Source organism: Drosophila subpulchrella, chromosome X, assembly GCF_014743375.2.
Source record: "Drosophila subpulchrella strain 33 F10 #4 breed RU33 chromosome X, RU_Dsub_v1.1 Primary Assembly, whole genome shotgun sequence".
NCBI lineage: Eukaryota > Metazoa > Arthropoda > Insecta > Diptera > Drosophilidae > Drosophila > Drosophila subpulchrella.
This window is the reverse complement of record NC_050613.1, coordinates 7,990,605-8,012,031: the sequence shown is the minus strand read 5'-3', so window position 1 is coordinate 8,012,031 and position 21,427 is coordinate 7,990,605. Positions and strand designations below refer to the sequence as shown.

The 21,427-nt window shown below is 37.7% G+C and overlaps 1 protein-coding gene across 6 annotated transcripts in view; it reads right to left on the bottom strand.

The window, feature by feature from the left end:
- The window catches only part of LOC119556455, a 115,555-nt gene extending 103,572 nt beyond the window's left edge, over positions 1 to 11,983 (bottom strand). For all 6 annotated transcript variants that reach the window (XM_037868695.1, XM_037868696.1, XM_037868699.1 and 3 more), the window contains exon 1: positions 11,401 to 11,983. Coding sequence is in view for 1 of the 6 variants with exons in the window: in XM_037868697.1 (XP_037724625.1) it covers positions 11,401 to 11,402 (2 nt within the window). In the remaining 5 variants the exon portion in view is untranslated. The remainder of the gene's footprint in view (positions 1 to 11,400) is intronic.
- Positions 11,984 to 21,427: the final 9,444 nt, after the last annotated feature.

The following is a 21,427-nucleotide window of genomic DNA, read 5'->3' as shown; positions in this document are numbered from 1 at the left end:
TTTACTGATTTCTTCATTAAAAATATTCAAATAACAGATATTTAGACTTTTGTTTTGACAGTCTTAAAATAGTTATTATTATTATAAATATTGTTATAGTTATTTATTATTCATTGAATAAAAGTAACGGGAAGACTTTTTTTTCAGTCAGAAAATAACTTGTATTTGTATTGTATTTTTATTTAAAAGTTGGAAAATAAAGGCTACTCCATGACTTATTATTAAAAAGCGATGAATAACGATTAAAAAATGATTTTTAAAGGAAGTTATAAGTTGTAACTGTTACTGTCCCTGCTTAATGTACTTCAAAACTTTTAACAAAGTTGTTTGATATTTTTTTTGTTTATTAAACGAGTTAGTTCATAAGGACAATTATGTTATTCCCATTACGTTATCTTTTATTAGTGTTATGGGAACTTATAATCACTTCAAGAGGTGCCTAAAAGTATGCACTATTAAATTTGGACAACTATAACTTTTTAAAGCATACTTCTATGCACATTTTAATGCGATTTCTAAACTTTACTGAAAAGCTTGTACACTTTTCCACATTTCCCGCCGCATTATCTGGTGCATTGACAATATGGTTTCATTGGCAACTTCCTGTGGTTCAGCAGCTCAAACTGTTGCCCCTGATTGCGGTGTCCCGTTGCCAAATGCGGGGCAGTAAACAGATCCGGGGACCCACTTTATTTCTCGTTATAGCTGGCTCTCGATCCCGACTGTCCCCGGATCCTGTGACCCAGAGCCCCGACCTCTGCCCCCGTCGACATCGCTTCACATTGCTGTCACAATTTCTGCCAGGACATGGCAACGTTATGCAAATATCAGAACAGAAGCCACTCGGAGCGGTCATGTCAGTGGAGTGGAGGCCAGAAAAGAGCAGCCAGTGAAAACAAAGGCTTCAGCATATGCCACACAGCACCGACCTGAAACTGAAACTGATCCATCAATTTCGCATGCATGTTGGCCACAGGCGCCAGGATATGACATGAATGAAATTGGAATATACAATACATAGGCCACATGCCACAAAAGCGATTGGCAAACAATTTGGCACAAAGTGGACTGCACTCCGCATATGTTTATTTATTTCTAGATTCCCGGAATTTACTGGGCGACTCTTTGAACTTTCATTTATATGCCGAAATATCAAGGCCACTTGGATTTCTGAAAAGCAAATGTTTAGTTCAAATTAGGTTTGCCCTAAACGAGTTCATTAGAAGTCTGTTTTCAATTCCTAAAGCAGAAAAACAAACATGTCAAAAGTGCGATCAGGCGAAAAACAGTCTACATGGGAATGTGATTTCAAATGAATTCGACATGAATGCGATCAAGCGAAAACAAGTAAATGTTTCGCAATGCAATCATGCTCAAATATGCCAATATAAATAAAAGTTCTGAAACAAGTCAATGTTTCGCAATGCAATCATGCTCAAATATGCTGATATAAAAACATGTTCTGATGATTGGGAAAGTTAATGTGTATTATATACACTAACTCCTCCTTCATTGCCTCACAAACTTCTCACCAAACTGATGAAACACCCTGCAAGGGTATAAAAAAGTGTGCGAATGCCAAACAACGTCATCGACTGAAAAAATATGCTCGCAAAAATATTTAAATCAAAATATTTGGTCGCAAAGTCGGGAACGCTGTTGCGATGGATTGGCATTTTGCTTTTGAGGCAATTTTGGCAAAGAGAGAAGACCACCGAGTTCTGACCCACCAAACATGCCGGGGTTTTATATTAAAAAGGGAAAAATAAAATATGAATCACCGATTATTCGGGCCATCGCATTCTCGTTAATTGAATATTTTAAATACATCGCGTCCGAAAATGTCGAAATTACAAAGGCATTTTTGAATTTAAATAGCAAACAAGCTGCAGGCGGTATAATTACATAATAACCAGCCAGATATCATATGGGCTCCTGATTTCGCCCTTTGTTGACCCCCCACCGAAGTCCTTTATCACTGCTGATTGATGCCGCCTTGCATTTTCCATTTGATTCGACCATCTCCTTGCCAATTTATTTTACGGTGAATGCAACCCGTTGCTTTGGTCACCTTGGGTACGTTTGAGTTTGCACTTCCAAGAAATTCCCTCAAACTTCTTTTGTATATTTGAACTTAAAAGAAAATGCTGAACTCCAAGTATATGCATTCAATTTAGAAATATTTGTATGGAGTAAAAGAGCTGAACCAATCAAAGGAGTATGATATTGACTGATTGAAAGATATTTGCTTATTAAAATTCAGAAAAAGCATATATATGTATATATATAAATAGTGAGTAGAGGTGCTTGATAATTAATAGCAAAAATTCTAAGACCTTTAATTATAATTAATAATTATTTGGGGAGACACGACGAACTCATCCACCACAACTTCATAACAAGAACTTCAAAAATGTATTGCTATTTTTACAAAATGATCCCATATTGGGTGTAATTTAATGGGAGAAGCTAAGGAGTATCGAACTTACAATTAATATTTGATATACACTAGTGGATATATAAAATTCAATTGCTTGCTGCGCGCTGTAGTGAAACATAAATATAATGGTGAAATGGTAAGTAAGTAACTATGGGTTGCCATAAGCTGTGTTTTCACATATGGAGTGGGGAACCCCTAACCCAGAGCACAGCAAGTCCCTTAAACTGTGAACAGGTGCAGGTGGCCAGTTCCCAGTTCCCAGTTCCCAGGAGCCGACATAAAATGAGATGTTTTACTGTTTGGCAAGGGACCCTGCTCCTCCGATGGTGTCGCAGATGTTCCGTCTCCATTTTGTAATTATCTCAAGTGCCACACACAGCATCTAAATTAACATCGAAAGCGAAACATACCCGCACACATGAGCTGGCTATTAGTATTTTTGTTTACCCAATGCCATCGGTGATGGGAGCTAAGCCGCATTGGACTATTGCAACACCGTGAGCGGGTGCACAAGCTCCCACCTCCCCCAAGCGGAGGGTGTTTGGCCCACCCGAGGATTATCGGGGAATTTGCGCTAGGGTAATATTGTAATTAGCTTCTGGCCAGAGGAATGCATTCTTAACACGACCAGCGTTTTGCTCAGGGATTATATACTGCTGCCACCGCAAATACCTGCTGCTCCGCAACTATTTCTCATCAATTCCGTGCATAATGCATTAATTAAACTTTTTTTACATAGCAGGGAAAAAAATGTTTTGCCGTTTATAAGTATTTTCCAGCACAGGAATTCTGTTCTTTTAGAATTTGTTGAAAAGTATACGTACTATGTATTTAATTCCACATTTTCTGTTATCTACTGCCCCCACAACCAAATTTTGGATCCACCTCTGATTTGTATAATATTTTTGTTTTAGCCTTTGGTAAGATGTGTAAATATTTTTATTATGGTATATTTTCTTCGTAGAAGTATCCTAGCTTAAGTTAAAACCAAGAAATATTGGCTGGCCTTGCTAACAAAATTCTGTCACATATCACTGGGGACTTAAATCACTTTTAAATATAATTGCAGGTGTCAAAAAGTATGCAACAATTTATTTTAAGCTCAGAATTACAATGAATTCGTTTGAGAAAGCGACAATCTCTAGTTCACTGAATACTTTTAGACACCTGAAAATAAATTAAAATGTGACTTTAAAACCCTTGGGATTTAAGCCTACCTTTTTCCATAATATTAGAATTTAAATTAAACATTTAATCTCCATCGGCATACTCAATCGACTTTGTTTTAATTTAATGACATTTCTTTGGAAGTTGATTGATTGAGTTGTCGAGGTAAAATGTCAATAGCTCACATCCTTGACCGCTATTGGTTAAATTCAAAAGGATTTCTCATTCGCAGTGGTCAGGGGCGAAAAGTCCTTGTGCGGAATGAAAGTTAACAACACACATTGCGCGATTTTACTTTTCAGCTGTCAGCCTGGGATTTCATATGTAATTAGCCTTGGCGTTGGTCTTGTCATCGCTGGCATTGCTATTATTAAGCTGCCATTGATGACGGCGACCTTGGGCCTCGGGCAGCTGGTGGGTGGTGGGCGGTCTGTGGTCCTGGGGGCGTGGCAGGTGTGACGTGAGCAAAAGCCTTTACAATTCATGACATGAGGCTGAATGCACCTCACAATTCTATGCCACACACTTGAATACACCCTTTGTGACTGGCTAGCTTGTGGGTTTGAATTTCGGGTGGCCTCTGGGTGGCTTGTGGGGTGGCATTTCGTGTGGTTTCACTGTGGCTCCTTGGGACCGCTGGGTAGGGCGACACCACCATCACCTGCGAAATGCTTCGACGCGGCCTTTGAGGCATCGAGCCTCGTTAATTCCACAGCGGTTTGCATTCCACAGGCTCCGCCAAGTGGGCAGCAATGTATGGACGAATGAGCCAGACGCCTAAGTGTCTGCTTTTCAAAGGAGAGCAGGCACACTTGAAATTTAATGACCATTAAGGAGACGGAGCCATTTCAGCGGCAGCCACACATTGTTTGCTGCATTTCCATAATAATAAACAACTGACTATACAACTAAGAAAGTTTATACAGGTGCCTAACACTAAAAAATGTATTTAAGAATTGTTCTTGAAAATATTTTAGAGGCAAAGTTAAAAGTATGCCTTTGAAGCTACGTATGTTCTATGGTACATATCAAAATGGTGGGTCTTTTCCTTAAGCTTTAAAAATAAAGTACACTTTAAAATCGGATTTTGTTTAAAAAATTATTACATACGGTTGAATCTGAAAAATTCGTAACACTGAATTTTGCAGTTTAATAAATCACGTTTAAAAGATGAAGATTTTTTAGTGATGTCATACACACGAATATATCATCTTACTCTGAAGAACTCGCCTTTTTTCAGTTTATTCATACATAGTTATAGACTTCTAAAGAACTCGCGGTTTTTGTTCATGCTAGTATTGCTCTTTCTGACCAACGAGCTTAACAGTAAAACTTATGGTTCTCATTATATGAGATGAAAAACAATATTCATAATCATTTTATCACGTATCCACTTTTATAGCTCCCCAGTTTTCTATTTGAAATCATTTTATCAAGAAACCACTTTTGTAGCCCCCCAGTTTTTCAGAAACCGTCAGAAGCGACTTTGAAGCACTGAGGACTTAACTCATGCTATACCAACAACTAAAAAATCGAGTCTTATGCTCTTGCCGCCGCCAGAAGTCATTAACCGATCTTCCGTGGAATTTCTGTACTCCATTGGCTGCTCCCGTTTGCGAGTTTAACCCACTACTACGTGCATACGAGTCTCCCTGGTTGTTTATTTTCAGCATCCAATCGATAGGATTGTAACGCTTGAGTGCATCTTTTAGCATGTTTCGATGATGCCGAGGATGTTGAGGATGCTGGCATCAGGGTGGATTGATGGGATGCTGCCTCGTTTATTTATTTATACCAACAGCAGCATTACCGCGAGCATTACAAGGAGACTTTGGGTTTTTGAGTTTTTGGACAGCGCGTGAAAAGGATGCGAGTTTTCCATGGGGAATACAAATGAAATTACAGAGACAGCAAACGGTAGATGTCAATCAGATTGCAAATCAAAGTCAGGTAGTCAATGGATTTAAATGGCATGATATCTCGAGAGAATTGGTGGCAATTCAAGTAGGCAATAACATATTTAAAAGAAACAATTGAATGAGTATCGAAATAACACATTTCTTGCATTACCTCTAGAAACAAATAGTGTTGTTTTCAGAAAATAAAATTCCAACGGACATGAACATATTTTTTGAGCTTCTAGAGTTATAAGGATAAATATAATTTAGCTTGAACAAAGTTTAATTTCGCAATAATGCATTGAACAGTTGTGATAACTAAATATGTATTACATTTCCAGTAACCAAATATCCCATCTAGCTTTGCTTACAGAAATTTGACTGGAAAATAAATCATTGCATACTTTAGGGCACAATTTTCAAAAGGGCGCCAAAATCACTGCATACGTTTAGACACCTTTTTAAATTATTGAAAAATGGTGATATCAAGGATGCTGTTTCCGTAAGTAATATGAAAAATAAATTCACTGAAGGTGCATTTCAATTGATTATATCTCTTTTGTATCAAACGCTGGGCTTGGATATATATATATATAGCCTTTAGTCTTTTCCGGGGCTGCCAGAATGTTGTGTTTCAGCTAGTGTGTTTCGGGGCTTACATTGGTGCTCATCCTACTGTTGCCGGGGATTACGTTGCCATGGTCTTGGGCTTCCACTGGCACCAATCTAAGTCCCGATCATAACTTCCTTACAAACCTCTCAATAGGCTCTAGCAACAGTCCCCTACAATCTCCCCGTCCATTTGCAAATCGAAAAGGAAACCATTGTGTGGCCACTGGACTTTGGCCTTGTCCTGCGACTGCAACTGCGATTGTGTGTGTGAGTCCTGTTCCCCCTTGGCAATAATAACTTGTCAGTGCTGCGTAGTGCATCTGTCTGTGTGAGGGAATCTATTATGCACATCTGCCCGAGTGTGTGTGTGTGGGCTGCTTTAATGGGAACTGTTGAGCCCAGGTCTTTCAGTTGTGGCTTAATGTGGTCCTTGCCCAGCCAGTACTTAGCTAAAAGGGCTTCACACTCAAACAGATTAAAGAGAAATGGTCACAGAATGAATCGAGATCAGTTTGCCATTTTTTGGGACTTCTTCACAACACCATTTTGATATAATCTTAGGGGCCACCTTTTTCTGAGAATTCCTTCATCGGATGTCTATAAGAACTCAAAGTAATGCCTCTGTCTGTGCACAAAACTCTTTTAGAGCAGTAAGAAATGATACCAAATCATATATCTTATATTGATATTTATAGGATAGCTTCTTTATTCGGAGAATTAAATTTATATTTATAACTTGCATATATATTTGTTAGGAGCAATATGTGTTATATATTTCATTGTCCTACTACTCCAAATTTTATAAAACAGTTATCAGCTGAGGAACTTTATATTTTCAACCTATTCAAAGCAGAGTTCAGTTTGCTTTGGGATCAAAACCCCCACGTTAGTCGTGTGCATTTAATCCAATCTATTGACAAACCAAAAAGGCAATCAAGGGGTAATTTATGAGACACCATCATTTGATTAGAATCGATGTAGTGGCACAGCCACAAGCGATATGTGAGTATATACCATTTGCAAACCGCAAAATTGCGGTTTTGAAACACATTTGACTGTCAATGCTTCTCAATTAACCATAATTAGTTTCTGCCATTTTTTGTCGGGCTGCTGGCAGAAAGCACTATTAACCAGAAAACGCTTGTTGGCGCTCCTGTGGACAAATGAAAACCACAACATTGCATGGCAGAAAATACTCCAAAATACACACAACTACACGGCGGAACAGACGGAGGAGAAAGCAGAGCAAGCAGAGAAAGCGGTGAAAGCGGGGAAAGCGAGTGAGAGGAAGCCGTGATAAAGGATATGTTTGTTCAGCCTGTGTGTGTCTGAAAGTGTGAGGGTGCGAGCGTGTTGGTATTTGCCTGGGTGTGTGTGCGTGTGGGCTAGCCGACTGACTGGCCCACTTCCGTTAACGACATTTGCTTCAATTTGGAGAATTAAGTCTTAAAGCGTAATTGAGTGAAAATTTTCATTGAACCATAAGCGTAACTCGGTGGGTGCGTTTTTTATTATTGCTTTCTTTTTTCAGGGGCGCATGTGTGTGTGTGTGTGCGTGTGGCCAGCGGAAGGAAGGGACTGTGTAAATCTACTTTCTGCACCGGAAACTCCGCCATGTACCGGAAATGTGACAGCCATTGATCAGTTTGTCTGTGTGTGTGTTTAACTCATTCATGCAAAAGTGCCGTGCCACTTATCAATGGCAGTTATTTGGCGGCAAAGGAATGCCCTCGCCCGAACGGAGACCCAAAGATACTGTCACTCGGAATACAATGCAAAGGGAGTGTGTTTTCGGGCAGGGAACCATCCACACTGGTCCCAGAAAAGGTACAATGTAAGGAGAATGTCGCAAAAAAATTGTTATTTAATGGAACTCATGCGGTAGTGGTACATATGGTAGTTTCAAATGTCTATAAGTTGCAAGTTCGAAAATCTATCTTTTTTGCACTTACAATTTTCCTATTTGAAACTAAATGTCATTAAACTGAACAAGCAGCTAAGTTATTGCAAATAATATTTTAAAGATATACGGAATGCCACAAAAATAACTCAGTAGTTTACAAAAGTATATCTTTATTTTACTGCATACTTTTAGGCACCTTTGGACTGATGAAACTATTAAAGTTCATTTATAGATTTGAATTTTAAAATTTGTTTATAGAAAAAATATTTTCATAAAATGCTGATAGCTAACATTGTATAAAATATTGGCTACCTTAATTAAAAAATTTTCTTTTTAAGTCATGGACTTTAAATATTTTGTATTTATCTTAATGTTCTATGTACGGAAATTTCAAATTAATTAAGAAATTTTAAATTCAATATGACAATATTAATATATTCTATTCAATTTTTACCACCATTACATTTATATTTTATTTTTTACCAGATTAAACCTGTAAATAATTATTTCCTAAATCAAATCTAGAACAGTTTCGAAATTATATTGAAATTCAGGTACTTAAGTAAGGGGAAATCTCCACTGTAAGTACATTCCCATTTATGAAGTACGACCTTTACTGGGTGTGTGGATGTATGGTCACCCCCTGTAGAGTTGGATGGCAGCCACTTCCGTTTTGCACATTTCCACATTCCCTGCAACTGCATCACCTACGAAATGCAAATGTGACCGAATTCCCCGAAGCACACATGGATGCTAGGAGTCTGGATGGAAAATGGGATATGGTATAAAGGCTATAGGGGGGATCGGGGTATCGGGGGACTATAACAAGGGCAAGCAACAGTTATCATTATGCTGGGGCGAGTCAGTCAGTCAGCCAGTTGGACCGACGGTCCTTTGCACATTTACAGCTAAATCACGTACTCTGTAAATGTGCTACTAATGAGCGCAGGAGAAAAGTCACAGCGAGGAGTGGCTACACTGAGAAAAATATCCTGGACCAGTTTAAGGACTGACAGCATAAAATATTATACAAACAACTAGATTACGTACGTCTCATATTTTCAATAAATGTTTATGATAACTTGCGAAATCACTATGTTCTAATCCAATTCGATTAAATTTAGTTATAGTAATACTTAAATAATTGCCTTTTACACTATTATTATAGCTTTAAACAAGGCAAAATTAAGGTAAAATATTGCCATATATACTAGCTCTAATATATGTAGCTTATAGTGGAATACGCTGGAATAAGGATCTTGAGAAATCTATTATATTAAGACGTTCAAACTAGAAATGGTTATCTTTTGTTCTTAATTGGAATTTGCTTAATCGCTGTGGAATAACTATACAATATTTTTTTGCAGTACCCAAAGCGTCGGCAGTCAGGCATCAAGGAGCCTAATGTCCCTGATTTTTCAAATGATTGTCGAACAAATACCCCCACCCATTAACCCATGTGTGCCCACCTTGGCACTCGGCCTCCACACACACCCACGAACACACACAGAGAAAGTCGATTCAATCATTGCGGGGCGTGTGTCTGTGTAAACAGGTTCTGTAAATAAATGCTCATTTCTTTGGGGGCAGGAACAATGCCCCCGTCGAGGTGGTTTTACTCGGGTAATGGTGGTGTTGTGGCAAAAGGACCCCTCAACGGTTTTAACAATTGGTCCAGCCTAAAAGCAGGCAGCAAAAACGTAACACAAGAGTCATAAGCCCACGCCAAATCAGAAATTTACTCGCAAGTTACAGAGCTGTCAAAATACCTAGACGTTTTTCATCTAATCAGTTGATATATTTTTGGAAACCAATCAACTAATTGCGCTTGAGCAAAATAATTCTTTAAGTTTAGAGTGCTATGTCATTAAATATATAACTTTTTGCTTCAGAAGTTGCACTTTACTTATGTCTTAAAAATATGTATAAAAGGATTTGACCAATTCTTTATTACTTTATTCAATGGTAATAAAGTGGAATATTCTGAATTTAAATTGACCTAGAATTCTTTTTGAATACAAAATAAATGAATGCATTTCTGACAAATAGAAACTCTTTGATTTATACAATATTACTCAATATGGAATATATTTAATGGTTTTAAATTGGTTATACTTTAAAATTGAGTTGACCTAAAGTTACCTTATGTAGGTACTTTGAATACTTAAAAAAAATTACTATCTGATGGATTTTAATTACAAATGACAGCAGTTTGATTTATAAAATTTCCCTTAAAACAGAACTTAATTTATAGCTTTAATATTTTATTTACTTTGCACAAATATAACGTGTAAGCCTGCATCAATGGTTATGACAGCAAGTTCCCACATTTAATTACTGTTTGAAATGTACTTACCTGGGCAAAGGTGACAGCAATTCGAACGTAGAGACCAACAAATGGCAAACAGAATTGAGCCAATTGGAACTTTAACTTCGTGGAGAAGTGAAAACTATCTGAGCGAAATGTCGGAGACCTGCTTCCGTTTCCGATGAGTTACTAAGTAACCAAGTTGTTTTCAGTTCGAAACAAAGTTTCCTGGACTGGCAAATAAACAGCAGCCAATAGATTGGCTCAATATTTAGGAGGCCTTACTGTACTATGATTGCTTTTCACAAAAATCTCAACGATTTCGCAAAAATGCCCTTGAGACTAGAAAGTTTACATCAGTTTTGGCTTTGATGTAAAAATCACTCGGGGGGTTTAAGTTCTTTATAAAGATAACTGATGCGAATTTGTGGAAAATTTGTGTCTCATGTTTTAGTTTTCTTTAAGTGAATTAAGACAAAATATTCTATTTGAATTGCGGGCAATCTTATTTGGGAACATAATGAAGATTTGATTTTATTTTAATTTTCTCCTGAATTTTAAACGTTGATTCGGATTAGCTTTTTATTGTCAGAACTAAATATAGAGTAATTTATTTACGACTGCAATTTCTAAATATCGATTCGTTTATTTTTTTGCATTGGTTTGGTGCAAAACATATTTGTGTGTTTTTTTAGGGGAGGTGGTAAAGTGTTAATCAAAAAGTAAATAATTATTGGCATGATAAACAAATATGGCCTTACACAAAAAACGTAATTTATTTAATGTATTTGCATAACAAACGCAATATAATTAATGTTTCATCTGTGGCTAAAATTTCAATTGTTAATTGCCAATAACAATGGTGGCATGTGGATTTATTTGCGCATTGCTATTTGCCAAATCTATTGGCATTTCAAACCATGGACGTTAATTGCAAGTGCAGGGGACCAAATGAAAATACAAAAACAAAATGGGAAAACAAGAAACCAATTTGGCCAAATGTTTACGTATGTACTAGACGCCTAAATCTAGATATACTATGCGTAATTCACAGAGTGCTTTCTCTACTTACATGTTGATTTTGTCTTCTTAACTGGCTGCTTCCTTGTTTGAGCTTGGTTTCCTGGGTTTTGGGTACCTTTTTGGCTTATGCTTTCTTCTCCCCGGGCTTAGGCATTTAAAATCAACCTGGCATCTGCGGCTTTTACCTCCTTTTTTCTATTTGTTTTATTTATATGATCAATGTTAAAGCATCTGTTGCTAATCAGGTCCACAGAGTATGGCTTAAGGATTCAGTGGTGGGTAGATCAGGTATATATGTATGACTTCTGAATTGTTGTACTTCCGTGGTAATCAGGTAGTTTGAGTGATTCGATGGTGGTGCTCGGATAACTATTGCATTGCTTTCGGTTCACAAAAAAATAAAAAAAATACTCTTGTACATGTAATGTATTATAGTAATTCGAGACACAAACACACTTTGTTATTGGCACTTTGAAAAAAAAACTATTGTCCTGTGACTTGTTGCACGTTTCCTAATGGCTCCTGTGAGTGTTGAGCTCTCGATGTTGCTGCCGTGCTGTTGCTGTTGCCAGTGTTGCTGTTGCTCCTGTTGCTGTTGCTGTTGCGAGGCGCACAACCTTTTGGCTTGGATGTTGAACAGCATCTGTTGCTCCGCTGTTGGCCAACTGACGAAGCCACCTCGTATGGCGGGCTCTCGGCACTTCGGCTATAAGCCCACCCCCTGAAGAAGGCCACCCACGCCGCCCACTCCAACCCCCGGGAACAACAAGTGGAAAGTGTGTAACTGTAACGACGACCGTGACGACGGCGACAGCAGCAACAGTCGAAGCAGCAACAGCAGCAGCAGCAGCAGCAGCAGCAACAGCACGCCAGCAACAGCAACAGCACGGCAGCAACATCAGCAGCTGCGACAGCAACAGGCTTACGTGGCGCCCAGGTGACACGATGATGCGATGGAGTGGCACTACCAATACTCGGTTTATTTTTCGGGGGTTGCTGCCGCTTGAGGGGAAATTTAATGGCAGCTCAGCTCGCTGAATCGCTGATTAGGGGAAGTATTCGCCTGATGTTGCAAGCGACGTCCTTCTTTCAAATACCATCGCAAATGTCTAGGAAAATTCGGTGTATGGGTACGAATGTGTAGATCCTCAGATTGGATCACTTCATAAAGGAATTTTTTATCCCTGATTTCAGCCATAAGTCTGCAACACAGTGAAGGAGACGTTTCCAACGTCATAAAGTATATATATTCTTGATCGGCAGCACTAGACGAGTCGAACTAACCATTTCCGCCTGTCCGTTTCTATGCAAGCTAGTCCCTCAGTTTTAAAGGTATCTGAATGAAACCTTCCCAAAAGTATTATTTCTATTGCAGGCAGTATATAAGCCGGAACGAGCTGGATCGGACCTATGGCTCCCATTGGAAAAATCAAAAAAAAATATTTTCTTAAAAATGTAAAAAAATTATAACTTCTGTGTTTTTTTTACATATAAACTTATACTCATGGGTATTTTATTCTTTTAATATTTCGGAATATGAAAAAAATGTAAAAAAAATGGGCGACTGTATAAAATAGTGATTTAGTTTTCGGTAACATATGCGGTTGTAAATTTAAATGGAACATTATCTTAAAAATTATTTAATTAGTTTTAAGATTTCTAAAAATCGGAAAGCTCTGTACATACAATGCTAACACGGAAACGACCTGCAAGGTTATAGAAACTTCGGCTTGCCGAAGTTATCTTCTTTTTTTTTGTTTATTCAGAGATTAGTTATATTTTCAAGACAAATCATAGTAACAAATGCGATATTTTCACAAAGTAAACTTCACCTGTATCATTTTCATAAACCAATAATGATATATAATGTTATATATAATACCCGCAAAACTTTAGTAGCGGTTTTAAGATAAGGTTCGACTTGAAATTGGTTCATCCTTAAATTAAGGCGAAAAATAACGTCTGTATAATTGCATCCTTAAAAAGCTTAAAATTATTTTCAAGTACTGACAATTTTTCAAAGGTTTTATAGTAGCACGTCATCGAAAAGGACGTGCTAGGTAGGAAGAAAGAGATAAAGGTCCTTAGCTAAAATTTCGTATTAAAATTTTTATAGTATGACCCTAGTATGCCGTAGAGGAAATACCACACTCACAACCCCATTGGAATGGTATTTTTGTTTTTTATATTAACAAAAGTCATTTAATGCAACAAAGAAAATGCGCGAATAAATCTATTCCAATCGGATATTTAATGAAAAAAGGTATCCGTTAAGTAATTGTAAATGGTAAAATGCCATTAAAATAGAAAATCGACCTCAAAGCCATCTGAACTTGACTAAAGAAGTGTTTTTCTTATAACGATTTTTGCGGGATCACCAAATTTATTAATTTCCAAAACGTGATAAAGTAGGCTTCTTAAAACTGTAAGGGTGGAAACCCTATCACTTGGAACAGTATAAATAGAGGCCTTGGCTGTTGACAGAAGTCAGTTAATATCAGAAAATGGGTAAGAAACTAACGAAAAGGGCCCCGAAGAGGAAGCCAGAGCAGGAACTGCGCCGCCAAAATTTGGAGGAACCGTCCTCCAGCCAGGGACAAGCTTCCTCAAGCCGTGAACTCTCCCGTCTGTCGGCCCCTGTCCGTAAGCCCAGTTATCCCGATACCGATTCGCTATTCAACATCAAGGTCGACACTCGCAAGCCCATCCGCCTTTCCAGGAAGGAAAGAAATGAAAAGCGAAATGCTGCGAAGGAGCATTTGGATCCGTCGCCTCGGCAAGAGGTAGCTTCCACAAGCCGCGGCCCGTCCCGTCCATTGGCCAATCGCCAGCTGTCAAGTTGTCCAACAGATGGGGCTAAGCCATCCTCCCCGCTCCAGAAGCGGAAGAAAGTCTTGGACCCAACTCTTACCAAGCCGCATGATACCACCGATAATCTGCTGGTGCCCAAGGTAGGCACTATGATTCTCCGTCCAAAGCCGGTACTTCCGGGAGAGGTCCACCAGAGCTCCAAGGCCACGAAGGAGAATGAGGATCCGACTTCCCGCAAGGAATGTGCTTCCACTAGCGGCGGTCTGTCCCGTCCGAAAGATAGTTCTGAGCTATCATCCCCGCTCCAAGAGCGGAAAAAACGCTCGCACCCATCTATGACCAAGCGGGTACTTCCGGTAGTGGTCCACCGGAGCTCCAAGGCCTCGAAGGAGAATGAGGATCCGACTTCCAGCAAGAAATGTGCTTCCTCAAGCGGCGGCCTGTCCCGTACAAATGATAGTTCTAAGTTATGCTCCCCGCTCCAGAAGCGGAAGAAAGTCTTGGAGCCATCTCTTACCAAGCCTCATGATACCACCGATAACCTGCTGGTGCCGAAGGTGGGCACTATGATTCTCCGTCCAAAGCCCGTACTTCCGGGAGTGGTCCACCAGAGCTCCAAGGCCTCGAAGGAGAATGATGATCTGACTTCCCGCGAGGAGTGTGGTTCCACAAGCGGCGGCCTGTCCCGTCCAAGTGATAGTTCTAAGCTATCATCTCCGCTCCAGGAGCGGAAGATACTCTCGCTGCCATCTTCGACCATTCCGACTGATTCCGCCAAGAACCTGCCGGTGCCGATGGATGTCACCCCCATTCAGGAAAAGGTTTTTAATGAGCCTCCTTCCCCTAAGTCCATTTAGAGCACCCCGCCCATGCGCAGGAGCGCAGAAAGCGCCGCGGAATTGCTTAGAGTCTTATTCTTGACAAATGTCTTAATAAAGCTTTAGCATTTTTGCAAAGGGGACTTAATTTATCATTTTATTTTTTCTTATTATTTGTTTTAGCTGCGTTGCATATCAATTGCAACCATTATCATCGAAGGCAATTTCCCAAAGAGGCGATTTATTTTCAGTGTTCGAAAATAGTACAACTTTTGATTACCTAGGTAAGGTACAAGGTATTTGTTTACCTAGTTCCTAGGTAAAGGTAAAGGTAATATATATATTTATATATTTTTTTTTTGTTTTTGCTTGATTTTATGAGTTTAATTTACTTGTCTTAAATTAGGAAGCCTCTAATTAAAACGATTTAGAATTTGGAATTATTTACTATTATTTTTATAATTTTATCATTTATCACTAAAATGTAATTTCAATCCTTATTTTTGCAACGGCTTTTTTTTTCTATATATAAGAAAGTACTACATAATGCTTGCTTACAACATAATGTTACCAAGGTACAAATGTTTAATCATTAAAAAATAAAATTTATTTTGTTAAAATGAACTCGTATTAATATTTATACCCTTGCAGAGGGTATATTGATTTCAGTCAGAAGTTTGCAACGCAGTGAAGGAGACGTTTCCGACCCCATAAAGTATATATATTCTTGATCAGCATGACTAGACGAGTCGATCTAGCCATGTCCGTCTGTCCGTCTGTCCGTCCGTTTCTACGCAAACTAGTCTCTCAGTTTTAAAGCTATCGGGCTGAAACTTTCCCAAAAGTCTTATATCTTTTGCAGGTAGTATATAAGTCGGAACCAGCCGGATCGGACAACTATATCTTATAGCTCCCATAGGAATAATCGGACAAAAAAAATAAAAAAAAAAAATATATCTTTGGTGTTTTTTAGCATATAAACTCCTAAGCTTGGAAATAACAATTTTTAAATAATTTTGAATTTTGAATTAAATTTTATCGAAATCGGACGACTATATCATATAGCTGCCATAGGAACGATCGGAAAATTTGTGGAAAAATAATATGAAAAAAATTATAGCTTCGGTGTTTTTCAACATATAACCTACAACGCTTGTAAATAACATTTTTTAATTAGTTCTGAATTTCGAATTAAATTTTATCAAAATCGGACGACTATGTCATATAGCTGCCATAGGAACGATCGCAAAATTGGTAGGAAAATAATATGAAACAAATTATAGCTTCGGTGTTTTTTAACATATAACCTCCTACGCTTGGAAATAACATTTTTTAATTAGTTCTGAATTTCGAATTTAATTTTATCAAAATCGGACGACTATATCATATAGCTGCCATAGGAACGATCGGAAAATTGGTAGGAAAATAATATGAAACAAATTATAGCTTCGGTGTTTTTTGACATATTATCTTATACTATTGGGAATATCATTTTTTGTGTTTTTAAATTTAATAATTATAGCTGCAAGGGTATATAAGCTTCGGTTTGCCGAAGCTAACTTCCTTTCTTGTTCTGCCTAATTTCAGTGCTTATAAGCCACATTTCAGTTTATTCTTGTTGCCTTCATGCTCTTAAATTCCAATCATTTTGATTAAAGGCAATTGCTGAATATTACTAATAATATTTGAAAATCTGTACCTTAGAAAGTAACTAGTAAATCATTTGTTTGTGTCTCTAGGCAAGGTAAGAGGTACCACAAAATGTTGCCTAGGTAATAGGTATCTAGGTAAAAAACAAGTTTTTAAGGGACATAACTCGTGTTTAAATTTCTTTGCAAATTATTCTTGTTAAGTGCAGGTACATTTGTTGAACTAATTAATGTGATAATTTTTGCTGCCTGGCTTAAAAACTCCAACCCTAACTGTTATTATTAAGTGAATTGCTGAATGAGGCGATGTTGATAATATATATTAAGCTGTACCAAGGTTGGCTAAAAGGTACCGCAATATGTTGTCTAGGTACTTTCTAGGTACACTGTAACAACGCTGTATTTATTGTAAAATTACTTTCTAGGTACACCGTAACAACACTGTATTTATTGTAAAATTAAAATCGAGCTTATATTGTAAGGTACTTCTGCCTGAATCCAGTGCAAAATTTTCTCGTTAAATGCAGGTACATTTATTTTTTTACTTATTTATTCCTTTGTTTTTGCTGCCTCGCTTATAAGTTCCTGCCATAACCACTATTATTAAGGGAAAAGCTGAATGATATATGTATATATTAACATGTACCAAGGCTGACTAAAAATTACCGCAATATGTTGTCGTGGTACTTTTTAGGTACTCCCCAATACTGTAATTTTTGTAAAATTTAAATAAAGTTTTTAATGTAAGGGACTTAATTCGTATTTATACTTCTGCCTCAATTCAGTGCAAATATTCTTGTTAAATGCAGGTACATTTATATAACATATTTATTCGGTTGTTTTTGCTGCCTGGCTCATAAATTCCAGCCTTAACCACTATCATTAAGGGAATTGCTGAATGAAGCATCGTTGATAATATTGACTGCAAGGTACCTCAATATGTTGCCTAGGTACTTTCTAGGTGCTCCCCAACACTGTGAATTTATTGTAAGATTAAATTCAAGTTTCTAATATAGGGGACCTAATTCGTAATTATTCTTCTGCCTGAATTCAGTGCAAATTATTCTCGTTAAATGCAGGTACATTTATTGAACTTATTTATTCGTTTGTTTTTGCTGCCTGGCTCATAAATTTCAGCCATAACCACTATCATTAAGGGAATTGCTGAATGAGGCGTCGCTATAAATTGCATATTGCATCCAGTGCGAAACTCGCTGCCAGTAATTCTGGTAACTTGATTTACGCAGATCATTGCTATTGGCGCCTTGGCAGCCTTGGTCCGAATGCCCACGGCAAGGTTTCGGGTGGTTGGGTGGGCGGTAGGAGGTGGCCATGGACGGCTGTAGGCGGCAGTGGGCGGCAGTGGGTGGGTGTGGCGTGTTGATGAATTCGGTGGGCCGTGTGGATGTGCAACGCCTACGCCAGCGACTTACCTGTTGGACCTGTGCGCCGTACGGGGCGTATGCGCAATATGCACTTCGTCAACAGGTTAGCCTTGAGCCCAGAGCCTTGTGCCCCAGCCAAGGACACCGATTACTCTGCCGCCCCGCTCGCACCCCACGTCCCATCTCTCTCGCACCCGGCGCACTTTCAGCGCATGTCCCAGATGCGAAGGCGTCGAAAGTCCGGCGGAGAGTACCCAAAACCAACGCGATTGGCCCAACCAATTCAGCACCCCCAGTGGTTGGCCTTTTTATCTTTTAGGGGAAATCCGAGCCCGAGAATCCGAGATTCGGCGAATCTGCCCGATAGCCTAGTCTTTTATGGCGGCCGATTCTTCTAAAAATCAGTCCTTTTAAGGTAGCAACTTTTCATCTCGAATATTTTTTGTTATTTGTCTGCCAAGCATTGAAATGCTTTATAATCTTTATAAGCACCTTTCAAAATTAAGCTTCGTTAATTAGCGTCTTTTACACAATTTCAAAGTTATAAATTAAACTCCGTTGATGACAATAGTAATGCATCGCTTTTTCATAGTCAAAATGTTTTTACAAAGTTACAAAAAAAATCCATTTTCTTTCGTTTTCTGATATATAATTTTAAAAAAAATGTACATAAATTCTTAAAATTAATTTTATATAATATATTAATTTAATTTCATAATATTAAATGTTAGGGGATGTTAGGGCAAGGTGTCGAGTAGGGTAAGATGACGAACTCGTCAATCTCTTATGTGACGTCACATCAAAAAATAATTCTAGTCGATTTTTCTTATCGTGCCAACAATGTATTTACTATAATATCATATAATAAGAGTTTGCGTAGTTTGTTCGTGAGATAATTTTGACCAAAAAATTGAAGCAAAAATAAAAAATTCAGTGTGAAAAACCAAGTTTGATAAATATTTACAAGTATTAATAAGATTTTTGGCAACACTTTATGGTACTTTGTGATTTTTCTTTTTCGCCTTATAAATGTTTCCAACAGTACCTTGCAGGGTATCGTTACGAATATTTGAATATTTAATTTTATTGGTATTTGTTGACATTATATCGTTATTTGATTATTTTTTATAGCTGATAGCAAAAAAAAAAACAATTATTTTTTGCTGATTTTCGAGAACTAGAAATTGAACAACTTAGTTTGATCAATTTAAACACAGAACTGAAGTAGACGTTTTTTTAAGTGTACAGTTAAATTTGTATCCATTATTGTACATTTTTAACTTTTCTTGAAAAAAAAAATAATTTTCACATCTGCATAGAGTATAAGTGTGTATTTATCAGTTCGTCACCTTACCCTACAACTTTAAAAAGTGAACAAAATATTGGCTTACGCCAAGAGCTGAAGTATTTCACTCCGGTGGAATTTCACCATCGACCTCTTACAGGAATATGCTAAATAGATGTCAGCAACTTTTTGATTTGAAAATGGTTAGTTTTTGAAAATGTGACATTCAAAACACGAGTCGTTCCTACACTCCCCTACTATATTTAATGAATTAATTTCAATAATAGATTTCATATTAATATTAAACATTGTTAGGCTGTTTACTTAGGTTCACTGAATTCACTGAACCGAATATTATTTATTTTATAATGGCTATTATGTTCTTAGAAATCAAAACTTGGGCATAATTAAACAATTTTCTTTGTGTTAGTGCAAATAATACAATAGATAATACATACATTATATCTTATCATAATCAGCAGGTTTTAAGGTAACATCTCCTTACTTGTTGACTGCGCAATGCACTGTGCATATATGCTTTATTAAATCCAATTTATTGAAGCCGAAATATATATTTAATGAAATAGTTTCAATAATAGATTTCATGGTAATATTAAACATTGTTAGACTGTTTACTTAGGTTAACTGAATTCACTGAACCGAATATTATTTATTTTATCATGGCTATTATGTTCTTAGAAATCAAAACTTGGGCATAATTAAACAATTTACCTTGTGTTAGTGCAAATAATAGAATATAACATAATATCTTATCATAACCAGCAGGTTTTAAGGTAACATCTCCTTACTTGTTGACTGCGCAATGCACTGTGCATATATGCTTTACTAAATCCAATTTATTGAAGCCGAAATGCCTTAAGCTGAGGGATTGGCCTATCGCTTGAAGGGAAATGGAAACTTGTGTTGTGGTTCGCTTGGCTAATGAAGCCTCCTTGCAGATCGGCTCAATCGATACGAGTGTGTTTGTGCGATATTGCATTCGCCATTCAGTTGAAGCAGTCATTCAAAACGAGACAACATCGAATCCGTCCTGCTACACATTTACGCCCAAAATGCTATGTAACCTATCCAATTAGGGAGCTGAATGGCTTTCGACTGAGTTAGCAACATGGGAGCTCAGGTGTTTACGTGCGCGCAAATTGGCTGCCATGCCAATGGAACTGAGTTCTTACCCTTTTTTTTTAATAATTCGCAAGGCTTTAAGTGCGGTGCAGGCGAGGCCATTCCAATCCAGTTAACCAGATATCCTGGCCATCTCATGTCCTGTCCTCTTGACCTGTTGCCATGGCGAGGACACACATCAAATTTAACAAAACCCTGCTCTTTAAGATCCTCTTTTTAAAATGGGGGAGCTGGGAGCCATGCAAAAAAGTCATAAATTGCGCCAAGCTAAGGTCGAGGTGTAATGGGTCGAATACGTAATACCTGTGCAAGCTCAACTATCGGAATTAGTCAAGGGATCATAAATGGCTTAAAAAAGGGGACAAAGCCCTACTTTTATCGAAATTACATTATAAACAGTTCAATTTCATATTTTCGGGCACTTAAAAATTTTTAATTAGCATAATCTATGTTTAACTGGTCAAATTTTGGCAGTCATATTGATTTCCTCATCATTAAATTCACAAATAAATTATTTCAAACTAGCTTAAATTATCTGAAATCCATTCAACGAACATGTTGTAAATGGACAGTCATCTCCCTGCCAACAATATTAATCTTTCAGTTGTGAAAAAAACCGGGCTTAACATATTTCAACTGTGAATCAGTAAAGCATTAAAACCTCAGGCTATAAAAACCGCATTATGCTACGAAGTAACTCACGCAAATACCTCCAGATACAGATAAAGGTCCATTCGCAGGTGCAGATGCAGATTCAGATGCAAAAACAGATGCATATCCCATCTGCATGCCCAACACATTCCGATGCAAATGTAATTTGCTTTCCACATTTCATTTTTCAACTTTCAATTCTGGCCAACAGCAGGGGAAAAAATAACAAAATCGTTTTTCACAAATTGTGACCAGAAAGTAAATACAAATATTTTTATCAGCCCTTCATGCGAGTGAAATAGGGGGGAAAAGTTCGTTGAAGTGGTCCATCTGT